The sequence below is a fragment of the Coregonus lavaretus genome (genome assembly GCF_964263955.1).
Source record: "Coregonus lavaretus genome assembly, contig: HAP1_SCAFFOLD_304, whole genome shotgun sequence".
In the NCBI taxonomy this organism is placed as follows: Eukaryota; Metazoa; Chordata; class Actinopteri; order Salmoniformes; family Salmonidae; genus Coregonus; species Coregonus lavaretus.
The window spans coordinates 511546-531525 of NW_028162718.1; the positions used below are offsets into that span (position 1 = coordinate 511546).

Sequence of the window (19980 nt, forward strand, 5' to 3'; positions counted from 1 at the left end):
ATTTTTTTTGAATTTCGCAAATGTATTAAAAATAAAAAACAGAAATACCTTATTTACATACGTTTTCAGACCCTTTGCTATAAGAGTCAAAATTGAGCTCAGGTGCATCCTGTTTCCATTGATCATCCTTGAGATGTTTCTACAACTTGATTGGAGTCCACCTGTGGTAAATTCAATTGGTTGGACATGATTTGGAAAGGCACACACCTGTCTATATAGGGTTCCCACGGTTGACAGTGCATGTCAGAGCAAAAACCAAGCCATGAGGTCGAAGGAATTGTCCATAGAGCTCCGAGACAGGATTGTACAGAGAAATCCTTGATGAAAACCTACTCCAGAGCGCTCAGGACCTCAGACTGGGGCGAAGGTTCACCTTCCAAACAGGACAACGACCCTAAGCACACAGCCAAGACAATGCAGGAGTGGCTTCAGGACAAGTCTCTGAATGTCCTTGAGTGGCCCAGCCAGAGCCCGGACTTGAACCCGATGGAACATCTTTGGAGAGACCTGAAAATAGCTGTGCAGCGACGCTCCCAATTAAACCTGACAGCGCTTGAGAGGATCTGCAGAGAAGAATGGGAGAAACTCCCCAAATACAGGTGTGCCAAGCTTGTAGCGTCATACCCAAGAAGACTCGAGGCTGTAATCGCTGCCAAAGGTGCTTCAACAAAGTACTGAGTAAAGGGTCTGAATACGTATGTAAATGTAATATATATATATTTTTTTTAATACATTTGCAAAAAAAAACTAAAAACCTGTTTTTGCTTTGTCATTATGGGGTAATGTGTGTAGATTGATGAGGGGAAGAAAAAAACAGTTTAATCCATTTTAGAATAATGCTGTAACGTAACAAAATGTGGAAAAAGTCAAGGGGTCTGAATACTTTCCAAATGCACTGTAGGGCTAACGAAATATCCAGCCAGTAAATGTCCTCTATAAAAACCTGCTATGTAGAGAAAAAAGCATACAGCATACAATGACATTCTAGACGATTCTGTGCATCCAACTTTGTGGCAACAGTTTGGGGAAGGCCCTTTCCTGTTTCAGCATGACAATGCTTGCCGAGATCGGTGTGGAACAACTTTACTAGCCTGCACAGAGCCCTGACCTCAACCCCACCGGATGAATTAACACAAGATATACTAAGAATGATATGTACAGCAGTAGATATACTAAGAATGATATGTACAGCAGTAGATATACTAAGAATGATATGTACAGCAGTAGATATACTAAGAATGATATGTACAGCAGTAGATATACTAGAGTAAGATATGTCAAGAATCCAGTATATAATACGTATGTGGTGTGTATAAACAGTGTAACTAAAATCCAATGTACAGTAGTAGACATGTTATGATGAGCTACGTCGGGGATACAGTATTTAAATACACAGTGTGAAACAGGAAGTGACCAGTGGTTCAATGTCTTTATAACATGGGACAGCGTTGGCTGTGTGGGTGAATGTGTGTTTGCTAGTTTGTATATATATATATATTTTTTTTCTCTCTACATTGTTGGAAAGGGCCCTTAAGTAATCAAATCAAATCAAGTATTTCACTGTTAGTCTACACCTGTTGTTTACGAAGCATGTGAAAATACCATTTTATTTAATTTGAGTGTGCATAGTAGCCGGCTAGTGATGGCTGTTTTAACAGTCTGATTGTCTGGTAATACATTTACATTTTACATTTTAGTCATTTAGCAGACGCTCTTATCCAGAGCGACTTACAGTTAGTGAGTGCATACATTTTCCATACTGGCCCCCCGTGGAAATCGATCCCACAACCCTGGCGTTGCAGGCGCCATGCTCTACCAACTGGCGCAGTGGTCTAAGGCACTGCATCGCAGTGCTAGCTGTGCCACTAGATCCTGGTTCGAATCCAGGCTCTGTCGTAGCCGGCCGCGACTGGGAGACCCATGGGGCGGCGCACAATTGGCCCAGCGTCGTCCAGGGTATGGGAGGGAATGGCCGGCAGGGATGTAGCTCAGTTGGTAGAGCATGGCGTTTGCAACGCCAGGGTTGTGGGTTCGATTACCACGGGGGGCCAGTATGAAAAAAATAAAAAGAATGTAACTGTAAGTCGCTCTGGATAAGAGCGTCTGCTAAATGACTAAAATGTAAACTGAGCTACAGGAGTCTGTTCAACAGTCTGATGGTAATAGAAGCTGTTCAACAGTCTGATGGTAATAGAAGCTGTTCAACAGTCTGATGGTAATAGAAGCTGTTCAACAGTCTGATGGTCTGGTAATAGAAGCTGTTCAACAGTCTGATGGTCTGGTAATAGAAGCTGTTCAACAGTCTGATGGTAATAGAAGCTGTTCAACAGTCTGATGGTCTGGTAATAGAAGCTGTTCAACAGTCTGATGGTAATAGAAGCTGTTCAACAGTCTGATGGTCTGGTAATAGAAGCTGTTTAACAGTCTGATGGTAATAGAAGCTGTTCAACAGTCTGATGGTAATAGAAGCTGTTCAACAGTCTGATGGTAATAGAAGCTGTTCAACAGTCTGATGGTAATAGAAGCTGTTCAACAGTCTGATGGTAATAGAAGCTGTTCAACAGTCTGATGGTCTGGTAATAGAAGCTGGTCAACATTCTCTCGGTCTTGGCTTCGATGGACCTGTACTGTCTCTGTCTGTCAGACGGTAGCAGAGTGAACAGTCTGTGACTGGGGTCCTTAATGATCTTCTTGGCCTACCTTTGACATCGAGTGCTGTAGATGTCCTGGAGGGCAGAGTGGGCTGACCGCTCCACCCTCTGGAGAGTCATGAGGTTGAGGGCGGTGCAGTTGCCGTACCAGGCGGTGATGCAGCCAGACAGAATGCTCACAATGGTGCATGTGTAGAAGTTTGTGAGTGTCTTATGGCCCTTCTTCAACACAATGTTGGTGTGGCGAGACCATTTCAGGTCCTCAGTGATGTGCACGGAGAGGAACTTGAAGCTTTTCTCCCTCTCCACTTCGGCCCTGTTGATGAGGATGGGGGATGCTCCCTCTTCTGTTTCCTGAAGTCCACGATCAGCTCCTTCGTTTTGTTGATGTTGAGGGAGAGGTTATTTTCCTGGCACCACTCCGCCATGGCTCTAACCTCCTCCCTGTAGGCTTTCTCGTCGTTGTTGGTAATCAGGCCTACTACTGTTGTGTCGTCTGCAAACTTGATGATTGAGTTGGAGTTGGGTGAACAGGGAGTACAGGAGGGGGCTGAGCACACATGCCTATTTGGCCCCCGTGTTGAGGATCAGCGTGGCAGAGGTGTTGTTGCCTACCCTCACCACCTGGGGTCGACTCCTTCCTGTGCATCTTGGACCCAGTTGCACAGGAAGGAGTTCAGAGCCAGGGCCCCGAGCTTAATGATGAGCTTGGAGGGTACTATGGTGTTGAAGGCAGAGCTGTAGTCAATGAACAGCATTCTTACATAGGTATTCCTCTTATCCATGTGGGATAGGGCGGTGTGCAGTGCAACGGCGATTGCGTCGTCCGTGGATTTGTATGCTAATTGTAGTTGGTCAAGGGTCAATGGTGGGGTGGAGGTGATATAGTCCTTGACTTTTAAAGCACTTCATGATGACAGAAGTTACCTCTCCCTCTCTCACGCTGTCTCTGTGTCTCCCTCTCTCTCTCTCTGTCTGTATGTATGTATGTATGTATGTCTGTCTGTCTGTCTGTCTGTCTGTCTGTCTGTCTGTCTGTCTGTCTGTCTGTCTGTCTGTCTGTCTGTCTGTCTGTCTGTCTGTCTGTCTGTCTGTCTGTGTCTCTCTCTCTCTCTCTCTCTCTCTCTCTCTCTCTCTCTCTCTCTCTCTCTCTCTCTCTCTCTCTCTCTCTCTCCTATTTTGTGCCCTCCCTCCCATTTCCCCCTCATGTCTCCAGATTGGAGAGCTGAGGATACTGTTTCAGGCTTTTAAGATGGGAGTGATTATAGTTTAGTCTGGACAGAAAGAGGGGATATAGTTTCTCTGTTTTAGCTGGACCTATTGAAATGTGAACGCTGTATAGTTGCAGCAGAGAATTCACTTTGGTACCTAAGGGATTGTTTCAGTATTACTTAACAGCTCTTTATCTCACCGTTCCACTGAGGAGCACAGAGCCAGCTCTCTTTTCCTCTAGATGGATGTCTCTCTGACAGAGCCAGCTCTCATTTCCTCTAGATGGATGTCTCTCTGACAGTGCCAGCTCTCATTTCCTCTAGATGGATGTCTCTCTGACAGAGCCAGCTCTCATTTCCTCTAGATGGATGTCTCTCTGACACAGAGCCAGCTCTCATTTCCTCTAGATGGATGTCTCTCTGACAGAGCCAGCTCTCATTTCCTCTAGACGGATGTCTCTCTGACAGAGCCAGCTCTCATTTCCTCTAGATGGATGTCTCTCTGACAGAGCCAGCTCTCATTTCCTCTAGATGGATGTCTCTCTGACAGTGCCAGCTCTCATTTCCTCTAGATGGATGTCTCTCTGACAGAGAGCCAGCTCTCATTTCCTCTAGATGGATGTCTCTCTGACACAGAGCCAGCTCTCATTTCCTCTAGATGGATGTCTCTCTGACAGAGCCAGCTCTCATTTCCTCTAGATGGATGTCTCTCTGACAGAGCCAGCTCTCATTTCCTCTAGACGGATGTCTCTCTGACAGAGCCAGCTCTCATTTCCTCTAGATGGATGTCTCTCTGACAGAGCCAGCTCTCATTTCCTCTAGATGGATGTCTCTCTGACAGAGCCAGCTCTCATTTCCTCTAGATGGATGTCTCTCTGACAGAGCCAGCTCTCATTTCCTCTAGATGGATGTCTCTCTGACAGAGCCAGCTCTCATTTCCTCTAGATGGATGTCTCTCTGACAGAGCCAGCTCTCATTTCCTCTAGATGGATGTCTCTCTGACAGAGCCAGCTCTCATTTCCTCTAGATGGATGTCTCTCTGACAGAGCCAGCTCTCATTTCCTCTAGATGGATGTCTCTCTGACAGAGCCAGCTCTCATTTCCTCTAGATGGATGTCTCTCTGACAGAGCCAGCTTTCATTTCCTCTAGATGGATGTCTCTCTGACAGAGCCAGCTCTCATTTCCTCTAGATGGATGTCTGCTCTTAAAGGTGTAATGGGTAGAGAAGTAAAGGATACTGTCTATTTCTTTTATTTGTGTGAAAAGCTTTGCAGTGTCGAAATAGTATGTGAAACCAGAGTAAACATATTTGAATTGTAGATTGTCCTCAACAAAATACTATTTTAATGATATGAAAATGAGAAATGCAGAATGCAGAAATTGTTCTGAATTAGCCTGTCCCACATATATCCCTAGTAATGATCTGATGGTAGTATCCCTAGTAATGGTCTGATGATATTATCCCTAGTAATGATCTCATGATAGTATCACTAGTAATGATCTGATGATATTATCCCTAGTAATGATTCGATGATAGTATCCCTAGTAATGATCTGATGATATTATCCCTAGTAATGATATGATGATAGTATCCATAGTAATGATATGATGATAGTATCCCTAGTAATGATCTGATGATAGTATCCACAGAAATGATCTGATGATAGTATCCCTAGTAATGATCTGATGATATTATCCCTAGTAATGATCTGATGATAGTATCCCCAGTAATGATCTGATGATAGTATCCCTAGTAATGATCTGTTGATAATATCCCTAGTAATGATCTGATGATAGTATCCGTAGTAATGATATGATGATAGTATCCATAGTAATGATATGATGATAGTATCCCTAGTAATGATCTGATGATAGTATCCATAGTAATGATCTGATGATAGTATCCCTAGTAATGATCTGATGATAGTATCCCTAGTAATGATCTGATGATAGTATCCCCAGTAATGATCTGATGATAGTATCCATAGTAATGATTTGATGATAGTATCCGTAGTAATGATCTGATGATAGTATCCCTAGTAATGATCTGATGATAGTATCACTAGTAATGATCTGATGATATTATCACTAGTAATGATCTGATGATAGTATCCCTAGTAAAATCTGACGATAGTATCCCTAGTAATGATTTGATGATAGGATCCCTAGTAATGATGTGATGATTGTATCCCTAGTAATGATGTGATGATAGTATCGCTAGTAATGATTTGATGATAGTATCCATAGTAATGATCTGATGATTGCATCCGTAGTAATGATCTGATGATAGTATATGCAGTAATGATCTGATGATAGTATCCGTAGTAATGATCTGATGATAGTATACCTAGTAATGATCTGATTATATTATACCTAGTAATGATCTGATGATATTATCCCTAGTAATGATCTGATGATAGTATCCCTAGTAATGATCTGATGATAGTATCCCTAGTAATGATCTGATGATAGTATCCATAGTAATGATCTGATGATAGTATACCCAGTAATGATCTGATGATATTATACCTAGTAATGATCTGATGATAGTATCCCTAGTAATGATCTGATGATAGTATCCATAGTAATGATCTGATGATATTATCCCTAGTAACAATCTGATGATAGTATCCCTAGTAATGATCTGATGATAGTTTCCCTAGTAATGATCTGATGATAGTTTCCCTAGTAATGATCTGATGATAGTATCCCTAGTAATGATCTGTTGATAGTATCCCTAGTAATGATCTGATGATAGTATCCCTAGTAATGATCTGATGATAGTATCCATAGTAATGATCTAATGATAGTATCCCTAGTAATGATCTGATGATAGTATCCCTAGTAATGATCTGATGATAGTATCCCTAGTAATGATCTGATGATAGTATATGTAGTAATGATCTGATGATAGTATCCATAGTAATGATCGGATGATAGTATCCATAGTAATGATCTGATGATAGTATACCTAGTAATGATCTGATTATATTATACCTAGTAATGATCTGATGATAGTATCCCTAGTAATGATCTGATGATAGTATCCATAGTAATGATCTGATGATAGTATACCCAGTAATGATCTGATGATATTATACATAGTAATGATCTGATGATAGTATCCCTAGTAATGATCTGATGATAGTATCCATAGTAATGATCTGATGATATTATCCCTAGTAATGATCTGATGATAGTATCCCTGGTAATGATCTGATGTTAGTTTCCCTAGTAATGATCTGATGATAGTATCCGTAGTAATGATCTGATGATAGTATCCATAGTAATGATCTGATGATATTATCCCAAGTAATGATCTGATTATATTATACCTAGTAATGATCTGATGATATTATCCCAAGTAATGATTTGATGATAGTATCCCTAGTAATGATCTGATGATAGTATCCATAGTAATGATCTGATGATAGTATCCATAGTAATGATCTGATGATAGTATACCCAGTAATGATCTGATGATAGTATCCACAGTAATGATCTGATGATAGTATCCATAGTAATGATCTGATGATAGTATCCATAGTAATGATCTGATGATAGTATCCACAGTAATGATCTGATGATATTATACATAGTAATGATCTGATGATAGTATCCCTAGTAATGATCTGATGATAGTATCCATAGTAATGATCTGATGATATTATCCCTAGTTATGATCTGATGATAGTATCCCTAGTAATAATCTGATGATAGTATCCCTAGTAATGATCTGATGATAGTATCCCTAGTAATGATCTGATGATAGTATCCCTAGTAATGATTTGATGATAGTATCCCTAGTAATGATGTGATGATCGTATCCATAGTAATGATCTGATGATAGTATCCCTAGTAATGATTTGAATATATTATCCATAGTAATGATCTGATGATAGTATCCCTAGTAATGATCTAATGATAGTTACCTAGTAATGATCTGATTATATTATCCCTGGTAAAGTTCTGATGATAGTATCCCTAGTAATGATCTGATGATAGTATCCCTAGTAATGATCTGATGATAGTATCCCTAGTAATGATATGATGATAGTATCCATAGTAATGATCTGATGATAGTATACCTAGTAATGATCTGATGATATTATACCTAGTAATGATCTGATGATAGTATCCCTAGTAATGATCTGATGATAGTATTCCTAGTAATGATCTGATGATAGTATCCCTAGAAATGATCTAATGATATTATCCCTAGTAAAGATCTGATGATAGTATCCCTAGTAATGATCTGATGATAGTATCCCTAGTAATGATCTGATGATAGTATCCCTAGTAATGATCTGATGATATTATCCATAGTAATGATATGATGATAGTATACTTAGTAATGATCTGATGATATTATACCTAGTAATGATCTAATGATAGTATCCCTAGTAATGATCTGATGATAGTATCCCTATTAATGATCTGATGATAGTATCCCTAGTAATGATCTGATCATAGTATCCCTAGTAATGATCTGATGATAGTATCCATAGTAATGATCCGATGATAGTATCCATAGTATTGATCTGATGATAGTATCGCTAGTAATGATCTAATGATAGTATCCCTAGTAATGATCTGATGATAGTATCCCTAGTAATAATCTGATGATAGTATCCCTAGTAATGATCTGATGATAGTATCCGTAGTAATGATCTGATGATAGTATCCCTAGTAATGATCTGATGATAGTATCCCTAGTAATGATCCGATGATAGTATCCCTAGTAATGATCTGATGATAGTATCGCTAATAATGATCTAATGATAGTATCCCTAGTAATGATCTGATGATAGTATCCCTAGTAATGATCTGATGATAGTACCCCTAGTAATGATCTGATTATAGTATCCCTAGTAATGATCTGATGATAGTATCCCTAGTAATGATCTGATGATAGTATCCCTAGTAATGATCTGATGATAGTATCGCTAGTAATGATCTGATGATAGTATCGCTAGTAATGATCTGATGATAGTATCCCTAGTAATGATCTGATGATAGTATCCCTAGTAATGATCTGATGATAGTATCCCTAGTAAGAACATGAACATGAGAAGAAGTTGAACTAGTATAATGTCAAGTAGTTTACATCAGGAACTAACAAGAGGACAATGTTTTTGTATTTAAAAAAAAAAAAAATCATACTGGCCCCCCGTGGGAATCGAACCCACAACCCTGGCGTTGAAAGCGCAATGCTCTACCAACTGAGCAAAGTTGTATTTTTTAGTGATTCAATTGACATGTTAGTCATTTAGCATACGCTCTTATCCAGAGCGACTTACAATTAGTGAGTGCGTACATTTTTCATACTGGCCCCCCGTGGGAATCGAACCTCCCTCTTAAGCTTTAGCACCACCAATCTCTTTAAGGGATGATCCGAGTATTCTGTCCTAACAACAGCAGTCAAGCACCCAAGATAACTGGCTAACTTTGTCTATCTTGCTAGCTACTTCCAGACACAAATGAGTGAACAGCTCACTTACCATTTTACTCGCCCTATTGAAATGGATACTCCCATAGTGAAGTCTTTTGTTAAGACATATAGCTAGCTAGCTAAACAATGAACCATAATCCCAACTCATGACATTACTACCCTTCATGAATCTGCAGGTAGCTAACCAACCAGGTTCAATGTTAGCTAGCTAGCTAACATTAGGAGATAACTAGCAATGCAAATGGCTCTGAGATACAAATAATATTACTACACAGATCACACGCGTAACGTTAGCTAGCGAGCCCGCCAGCTAACGTTAGCTAGCTAGCTAACAGTACACTTTAACTTGAAATGAAAAATACTTTCTGTCAAAATTAGAAATATCTGAGATATCTGGAAATGTAGCTAGCTAGACTATCTTACCATATACATCATGGATGGACACTTCTCCCTTTCACGGATGCCATGGTTGCCCTTAGTTTGATTGAAGATGTAATCCGGAGACACGTGTTTTCTCCATCTCCTTAGCTATCATACTCTAATTCCACTGATTTCAAAACTCGGTCCTCCAGAAAGTGGGAGCAACACTTATACAATTCTACTACACAATATATATTTTTTAGTCGCGTTAGACAGGATAACCTACACATACTGACCAGCTCATGTAGACAGAAGCATTCTACATGGCAGACCAATCCGAACTCATCTCTTGGCATGTCCAGCCCACTCATTATCTTAGCCAATCATGGATAGCGGGAAGGTTGCTGTCTTTTTCTGTGGCTAAACCAGCTAGGCTCATAATTTAACAATTTTATTTGTATTTACAGATGGCATACAAGTTTGAAATTAAGGCACATGAAAGTTCACATGTTCCAGAAGGCATTTCTGCCAAAGAAAACGCTTTTTGATTTTAAAAAAATAAGTTTACGTTCAAATGGCTCTCCTGTGAAGTAGTGACCCGCGACATACGCCTAGTTTCCTGAAACGAGTCACAATTGACTTGAATTAAAATGCCTTTTGTTTAATCTGTTTAATCAAAAGATTGTTTGACGTGTTAAATTCACTTGGAAGTTCTCCTCGCACCAATTATGGCTGCGTCCCAAATAGCACCCTATTTTCTATATAATGCACTACTTTTGACCAGAGTCCCATGGTGCACTACATTGGGTGCCATTTGGGACACATGCTAAATGTTTTCAACACTATATTAAAGTAATGCTGTGCAGAGGTGAGACCAAGTCGCTGTTATTTGAGTCACAAAAAGTCTCTCAAGTCACAAGGTCCAAGTCTCAAGTCGAGTCCCGAGTAGAACGGGTCGAGTCTCGAGTCAAGTCCAAGTCATGCATTCTAAGAGCAAGTCAAATCGAGTTACACTACCGTTCAAAAGTTTGGGGTCACTTAGAAATGTCCTTGTTTTCCATGAAAACATACATGAAATTATTTTGAATAGGACATATAGCAAAATGCATAGGAAATGTAGTCATTTACAAGGTTAGAAATAATGATTTTTAATTGAAATAATAATTGTGTCCTTCAAACTTTGCTTTTGTCAAAGAATCCTCAATTTGCAGCAATTACAGCCTTGCAGACCTTTTGCATTCTAGTTGTCAATTCGTTGAGGTAATCTGAAGAGATTTCACCCCATGCTTCCTGAAGCACCTCCCACAAGTTAGATTGGCTTGATGGGCACTTCTTATGTATCATACGGTCAAGCTGCTCCCACAACAGCTCAATAGGGCTGAGATCCGGTGACTGTGCTGGCCACTCCACAGAATACCAGCTGACTGCTTCTTCCCTAAATAGGTCTTGCATAGTTTGGAGCTGTGCTTTGGGTCATTGTCCTATTGTAGGAGGAAATTGGCTCCAATCAAGTGCCGTCCACAGGTTATGGCATGGCGTTGCAAAATGGAGTGATAGCCTTCCTTCTTCAAGATCCCTTTTACCCTGTACAAATCTCCCACTTTACCACCACCAAAGCACCCACAGACCATCACATTGCCTCCACCATGCTTGACAGATGGCATCAAGCACTCCTCCAGCATTTTTTCATTTGGTCTGCGTCTCACAAATGTTCTTCTTCAAACCTCAAACTTTGATTAGTCTGTCCATAACACTTTTTTCCAATCCTCCTCTGTCCAGTGTCTGTTCTTTTGCCGATCTTAATCTTTTATTTTTATTGGCTGAGATATGGCTTTTTCTTTGCAACTCTGCCTAGAAGGTCAGCATCCCGGAGTAGCCTCTTCACTGTTGACGTTGAGACTGGGGTTTTGCGGGTACTATTTAATGAAGCTGCCAGTTGAGGACCTGTGAGGCGTCTGTTTCTCAAACTAGACACTCTAATGTATTTGTCCTCTTGCTCAGTTGTGGGGGGCCTCCCACTCAGGGCCTCCCACTCCTCTTTCTATTCTGGTTAGAGCCAGTTTGTGCTGTTCTGTGAAGGGAGTAGTACACAGCGTTGTACGAGATCTTCCGTTTCTTGGCAATTTCTCGCATTGAATAGCCTTAATTTCTCAGAACAAGAATAGACTGACGAGTTTCAGAAGAAAGTTATTTATTTCTGTCCATTTTGAGCCTGTAATCGAACCCACAATTGCTGATGCTCCAGATACTCAACTAGTCTCATGAAGGGGAGGGAATGGCTGGCAGGGATGTAGCTCAGTTGGTAAAGCATGGCGTTTGCAACGCCAGGATTGTGGGTTCGATTCCCACGGGGGGCCAGTATGAAAAGAATAAAGTATAATAATGTATGCACTCACTAACTGTAAGTTGCTCTGGATAAGAGCGTCTGCTAAATGGTAAAAATGTGTATGTAGCCAATGAAAGTATGTATTTTTCCCATTCAGTTTCATACTTGCGACGCCCCAAAACTTTCTCCACTTTGACAACCACTGTGCTAACTCACACGACCTGTGTTGATTGACAGTTTGCTGGTCCAATCAGAGTGCCGAATATGCTTTTCACTATCCAATCTGCACAGTTTTTTTTGCAAGTGCGATGCTGACTGCGGGCGGCTACTGTCTCTGACTCTGTGCCACAAAATGAGTGATAAAACATTACAAAACCTGGCCAGATAATTTCAAGTTATCGTCATCATCTGTGTCTAGTCAAAGTCGAGTCCTGAGTTTCGAGGCTCCAAGCCCAAGTTAAGTCTGACGTTATTTTATTTTCTATCAAGTCGAGTCTCAAGTCATCAAGTCATGTGACTGGAGTCCAAACCTCTGTTGCTGATCTTCTACTAATGATATACTGTATATACTTTTTCAGAATACAACATTATGGAGAGGAAAGCTACTCAATATATGACAGTAGTTTGTCATTAGTGAAGGCTTCTTAGCCTTTGCCTAATCTCTGTGGGGCCGTGGACATTGCTAGAATGTTACATCATCCATACCATTGTGTCTGTGTTGTTTGCAGGTTCAGTGTTCAGTAAGATGTTGCTACACTGTATGTGTTGTGTTTCAGAAATACATTTGATTCATTGATTGATTGATTGATTTTGTTTCTCTTTGTTCCTCTGTTTCAGCCCCTTCTCTGGTGAGTGTGGTGAGGAAAGGGAATTCTGGGAAGAACAGTATCTCTGTGTCGTGGCAGGAACCAGACAGACCCAACGGGATAATCCTGGAGTACGAGATCAAGTACTTTGAGAAGGTACAACTAACCCTCAGACACACACAACCTCAAACAATCAACAACTACCCACAACTTCCTACAACAACACTACTGGTCAAACGTTTTAGAACCCATACTCATTCAAGGGTTCTTTATTTTTACTATTTTCTACATTGTAGAATAATAGTGAAGACATCAAAACTATGAAATAACACATATGGAATCATGTAGTAACCAAAAATATATTTGATATTTGATATTATTCAAATAGCCAACCTTTGCCTTGATAAAATCTTTGCACACTCTTGGCATTCTCTCAACCAACTTCATGAGGTAGTCACCTGGAATGCATTTCAATTAACAGGTGTGACTTCTTAAAAGTTAATTTGTGGAATTTCTTTCCTTCTTAATGCGTTTGAGCCAGTCAGTTGTGTTGTGACAAGGTAGGGGGGTATACAGAAGATAGCCCTATTTGGTAAAAGACCAAGTCCATATTATGGCAAGAACAACTCAAATAAGCAAAGAGAAACGCCAGTCCAATATTACTTTAAAACATGGTCAGTCAATCCGGAAAATTTCAAGAACTTTTAAAGTTTCTTCAAGTGCAAAAAACATCAAGCACTAAGATGAAACTGGTTCTCATGAGGACCGCCACAGGAATGGAAGACCCAGAGTTACCTCTGCTGCAGAGGATAAGTTCAGTAGAGTTACCAGCCTCAGAAATTGCAGCCCAAATAAATGCTTCACAGAGTTCAAGTAACAGACACATCTCAACATCAGCTGTTCAGAGGAGACTGCGTGAATCAGGCCTTCATGGTCAAATTGCTGCAAAGAAACCAATACTATTGGTCCTCTTTAGCTCAGCTGGTAGAGCACGGCGCTTGTAACGCCAAGGTAGTGGGTTCGATCCCCGGGACCACCCATACACAAAGAAAAATGTATGCACGCATGACTGTAAGTCGCTTTGGATAAAAGCGTCTGCTAAATGGCATATTATATTATAAAGGACACCAATAAGAAGAAGAGACCTGCTTGGGCCAAGAAACACGAGCAATGGACATTAGACCGGTTGGAATTTGTCCTTTGGTATGGAGTCCTAATTTGAGATTTTTGGTTCCAACCGCCGTGGCTTTGTAAGACGCGGTGTGGGTGAACGGATGATCTCTGCATGTGTATTTCCCACCGTAAAGCATGGAGGAGGAGGTGTTATGGTGTGGGGGTGCTTTGCTGGTGACACTGGCCGTGATTTATTTAGAATTCAAGGCACACTTAACCAGCATGGCTACCACAGCATTCTGCAGCGATACGCCATCCCATCTGGTTTGTGCTTAGTGGGACTATCATTTGTTTTTCAACAGGACAATGACCCAACACACCTCCAGGCTGTGTAAGGGCTATTTTACCAAGAAGGAGAGTGATGGAGTGCTGCATCAGATGACCTGTCCTCCACAATCCACTGACCTTAACCAAATTGAGATGGTTTGGGATGAGTCGGACTGCAGAGTGAAGGAAAAGCAGCCAACAAGTGCTCAGCATATGTGGGAACTCCTTCAGGACTGTTGGAAAAGCATTCCAGGTGCAGCTGGTTGAGAGAATTCCAAGATTGCAAAGCTGTCATCAAGGCAAAGGGTGGCTACTTTGAAGAATCTCAAATATAAATATTTGTTTAACACTTTTTTGGTTACTACATGATTCCATATGAATTATTTAATAGTTTTGATGTCTTCACTATTATTCTACAATGTAGAAAATAGTAAAAATAAAGAAAAACCCTTGAATGAGGAGGTGTTCTAAAACTTTTGACCGGTAGTGTACCTGCAACTACTTACAACAACCTATATACTACAACCTACAACAACCTAGAACAACCTATAACTAAGTTTCTTACTAACAACCTTAAACAACCTTCAAACAACCGTAGTTTACACATGCTCGTAGTCACACACACACACAGACAACACAAAACACACACACACACACACACGCACACAGACAACTCAAAACACACACACACACACACACAGACACACTCATCCATGTGGCTCTCTCTCTGGGCTATCTCCTAGGACCAGGAGACCAGCTACACCATCATCAAGTGCAAGGAAACAGAAATCGTAGCTGATGGGCTGAAGCCATCATCAGTTTACATATTCCAGATCAGAGCCAGAACATCAGCCGGGTACGGAGGATTCAGCCGACGCTTCGAGTTTGAGACCAGCCCCTACTGTAAGTCATGCATTTATATACATTGTACTCCTGAGTGGCGCAGTGGTCTAAGGCACTGCATCGCAGTGCTAACTGTGCCACTAGAGATCCTGGTTCGAATCCAGGCTCTGTCGCAGCCGGCCGCGACCGGGAGACTCATGGGCGGCGCACAATTGGCCCAGGGTAGGGGAGGGAATGGCCGGCAGGGATGTAGCTCAGTTGATAGAGCATGGTGTTTGCAACGCCAGGGTTGTGGGTTCAATTCCCACGGGGGGCCAGTATAAAACTAACTAACTGTAAGTCGCTCTGGATAAGAGCGTCTGCTAAATGACTAAAATGTAAAAAATTTAAACAATACACAAGATGTTATAAAGCATTGATCTGTATAAAGCCTTGATCTGTGTAAAGCCTTGATCTGTGTAAAGCCTTGATCTGTATAAAGCATTGATCTGTATATAGCCTTGATCTGTGTAAAGCCTCCACAGAAAGTCTATTGCATGTTTACACCAGATAGGCATATAGGTTTGTTTAGTATTGGACCCCTATAGACTGTTTAGTATAGGACCCCTATAGACTGTTTAGTATAGGACCCCTATAGACTGTTTAGTATAGGACCCCTATAGACTGTTTAGTATAGGACCCCTATAGACTGTTTAGTATAGGACCCCTATAGACTGTTTAGTATAGGACCCCTATAGACTGTTTAGTATAGGACCCCTATAGACTGTTTAGTATAGGACCCCTATAGACTGTTTAGTATAGGACCCCTATAGACTGTTTAGTATAGGACCCCTATAGACTGTTTAGTATAGGACCCCATAGACTGTTTAGTATAGGACCCCTATAGACTGTTTAGTATAGGACCCCTATAGACTGTTTAGTATAGGACCCCTATATACTTTTTAGTATAGGACCCCTATAGACTGTTTAGTATAGGACCCCTATATATTGTTTAGTATAGGACCCCTATAGACTGTTTAGTATAGGACCACTATAGACTGTTTAGTATAGGACCCCTATAGACTGTTTAGTATAGGACCCCTATAGACTGTTTAGTATAGGACCCCTATAGACTGTTTAGTATAGGACCCCTATAGACTGTTTAGTATAGGACCCCTATAGACTGTTTAGTATAGGACCCCTATAGACTGTTTAGTATAGGACCCCTATAGACTGTTTAGTATAGGACCCCTATAGACTGTTTAGTATAGGACCCCTATACACTGTTTAGTATAGGACCCCTATAGACTGTTTAGTATAGGACCCCTATAGACTGTTTAGTATAGGACCCCTATAGACTGTTTAGTATAGGACCCCTATAGACTGTTTAGTATAGGACCCCTATAGACTGTTTAGTAAGGACCTCTATAGACTGTTTAGTATAGGACCCCCTATAGACTGTTTAGTATAGGACCCCTATAGACTGAATGCTAACCGTCTGCTCTCCCCCAGCAGTAACTGCGTCCAGTGATCGGTCTCAGGTCTAACCGTCTGCTCTCCCCCAGCAGTAGCTGCATCCAGTGACCGGTCTCAGGTCCCCATCGTCGCTGTAGCCATCACTGTAGGAGTTATACTACTGGCCCTGGTGACTGGCTTCCTGCTTAGTGGAAGGTAATATCATATCTCCGTCAACCTGTCTGTGTCCCTGGCTCTGTCCTCTGCCTGTCCCTGGCTCTGTCCCCTGCCTGTCCCTGTCTGTGTCCCTCTCTCTCTCTAGTTATCTCTCTCTCTCTCTCTCTCTCTCTCTCTCTCTCTCTCTCTCTCTCTCTCTCTCTCTCTCTCTCTCTCTCTGTCTCTGTCTCTGTCTCTGTCTCTGTCTCTGTCTCTGTCTGTCTCTGTCTCTCTCTCTCTCTCTCTCTCTCTCTCTCTCTCTCTCTCTCTCTCTCTCTCTCTCTCTCTCTCTCTCTCTCTCTCTCTCTCTCTCTCTCTCTCTCTCTCTCTCTCTCTCTCTCTCTCTCTCTCTCTCTCTCTCTCTGTCTTGCTGTCTTTCTCTGTTTCTGTTTCTGTTTCTGTTGTTTATCCACTTAGCCTGCTGGTAAAGCCAACATGTAAACCTGTCAGTGTGCCAGTCTGCCAGCTCGTATTGAGTGCTTGGCACACTCATAATGAAAATAAGAAATACTAATGTGAAGAACGTTTTAGACTCTGGTCATGTTGGATTGTTATGCTTGCTGATGAACTAACAGGCATGACCATATGTCTGGTGTGTGAAGGCTACTGCAGGGGGAGGAGGGGGTTGTTCTCATAGAAATACAATGATGATTTCAATCATTCTCTTTCTATGGTTGTTCTACAATACCCTCACAGGAAGCTGAGGCAGAGACAATATCCTGTTTCACACATGCTGCACAGCTTACATTGCATGATAATATGAAGGCTATATTGAATGAAAGTGTATGCACTCACTAACTGTATGTCGCTCTGGATAAGAGCGTCTGCTAAATGACTAAAATGTAATAAAGCAACAGTCACAGTACTAAGTCTGGCATGCTGCTGACAACAAGGAGTAGTGCACTAGAAGGGAATAGGGTGGTATTTGGATCGTCTCCTGTCAGGTTCCCCAGTTACATTTCCAGAGATAGAGAGCGAGGAAGAGTTCTGAACAACATATCTAGAGGAGGCAGGAGAATGACAAGCATCTTAACTTCAACATGCTAGGCACCTCAGTACTTCAGATAGATCCCATCCTGCCGTGGTCTTGGCCTCAGTACTTCAGATAGATCCCATCCTGCCGTGGTCTTGGCCTCAGTACTTCAGATAGATCCCATCCTGCCGTGGTCTTGGCCTCAGTACTTCAGATAGATTCCATCCTGCCGTGGTCTTGGCCTCAGTACTTCAGATAGATCCCATCCTGCCGTGGTCTTGGCCTCAGTACTTCAGATAGATCCCATCCTGCCGTGGTCTTGGCCTCAGTACTTCAGATAGATCCCATCCTGCCGTGGTCTTGGCCTCAGTACTTCAGATAGATCCCATCCTGCCGTGGTCTTGGCCTCAGTACTTCAGATAGATCCCATCCTGCCGTAGTCACCTACTGGAGAGCTCTTCTTCGTCTACACCCATTCAGCATAGTTCACAACACCCTCTTAAGCCTTAGCTCCACCCCTCTCTTTAAGGCCATATGGCCATCTGATGAACAGAGTAAGGTAGTTTAGTAAACAACCAAAGATTTCAAGACTAAAAGTGGTGTAAGTAGGAGCCTACAATAAGGAACAACTCCAGGTAAAAATACCCTTTATCTAGTCCTTGGCCGATATCCTGATCTGACTTTAGTGCAGGTCATGTTGTTCTTCACATTACCCTCTCTGGTAAACACACAATATATCAAATTAAATCAAAGTCTATTTGTCACATGCACAGGATACAGAAGGTGTGAACGGTACAGTGAAATGGTTACTTGCATATTTGCATAGTATCAATATCAAAAAAACGAAAGTGTCCAGATAAATATTGTAGAAATATTGTATAATTATTAGATGATTCCTACCCACACACACTTGTCTAAGTTGATGGGTCATGTGAAATAAATGTTATAACCACCCCCCCACCCCCACCCCCCCCACCCCCCCCTAGCCACATCTAGCTGAGTGGATGTCACTATTGTCTAGACATGGACACATGTTAATGAGATACAATAGATGCCCGTAATCACCCCCAGACACACCTGGCCCGTAATCACCCCCAGACACACCTGGCCCGTAATCACCCCCAGACACACCTGGCCCGTAATCACCCCCAGACACACCTGGCCCGTAATCACCCCCAGACACACCTGGCCCGTAATCACCCCCAGACACACCTGGCCCGTAATCACCCCCAGACACACCTGGCCCGTAATCACCCCCAGACACACCTGGCCCGTAATCACCCCCAGACATACCTGGCCCGTAATCACCCCCAGACACACCTGGCCCGTAATCACCCCCAGACACACCTGGCTAACTTAATGGGTTATGTAATCATCTGGCTAACTTAATGGGTTATGTAATCATCTGGCTAACTTAAAAAATAATAAAAAATAAATGTAAATGTTAATGGGTTATGTAATCATCTGGCTAACTTAATGGGTTATGTAATCATCTGGCTAACTTAATGGGTTATGTAATCATCTGGCTAACTTAATGGGTTATGTAATCATCTGGCTAACTTAATGGGTTATGTAATCATCTGGCTAACTTAATGGGTTATGTAATCATCTGGCAAAGTGGAGTCTTTTGTTTAGACATGTAGCTAGCTAGCTAAATAATTAACCTAATGGTGCTTTCAAGACAACTGAGAACTTGGGAAAAATATGAGGTCAAATCACGACGTCAGTGATCTTCAGGTCGGAAAGTCGGGGCTCTAGAAAGAGACCCGAGTTCCCGAGTTGAAATTCCAAGTTGGATGACCCTTAAAAAGGATTTTTCCCAGTCTGAGATAGTTTTTTTCCAGAGTTCCCTGTTGTCTTGAACACACTGAAGTCGGAAGTCGGAGATTTCCGAGTTCCCTGTTGTCTTGAACACACTGAAGTCGGAAGTCGGAGATTTCCGAGTTCCCAGTTGTTTTGAATGTGTTAATAATCCCAACCCATACTACTAGCAATGCAAACTGATAGTCAAAGCTATCCACCATGCATGAATCTGCAGGTAGCTAAAGCTAACCAACTAGGTTCAATGTTAGCTAGCTAGCTAACTTTAGGCTATAACTAGCAATGCAAATGGCTTTCTGAGATACACATAATATTACTACACAGATCATACACGTAATGTTAGCTGAATTTGAATGATCTGAATGATGAGGGTGAAGAGGACGATTTGAATTTAGAACAATAGTATAAAGATTACGAAGAATTGTGGGCGTTGTGGGCTACAGTCC

At 41.6% G+C, this 19980-nt stretch overlaps 1 protein-coding gene across 4 annotated transcripts in view; it reads left to right on the forward strand.

The window, feature by feature from the left end:
* The window catches only part of LOC311118981 (ephrin type-A receptor 5-like), a 152721-nt gene that overhangs the window by 119804 nt on the left and 12937 nt on the right, over positions 1 to 19980 (forward strand). For 2 of the 4 annotated variants that reach the window (XM_084193733.1, XM_084193730.1), the window contains exons 6-8: positions 12839 to 12963; positions 14991 to 15150; positions 16635 to 16740. In XM_084193733.1, coding sequence (XP_084049859.1) covers positions 12839 to 12963; positions 14991 to 15150; positions 16635 to 16740 — 391 coding nt within the window. The remainder of the gene's footprint in view (positions 1 to 12838; positions 12964 to 14990; positions 15151 to 16634; positions 16741 to 19980) is intronic. The other 2 variants (XM_084193731.1, XM_084193732.1) reach the window with 2 other exon arrangements.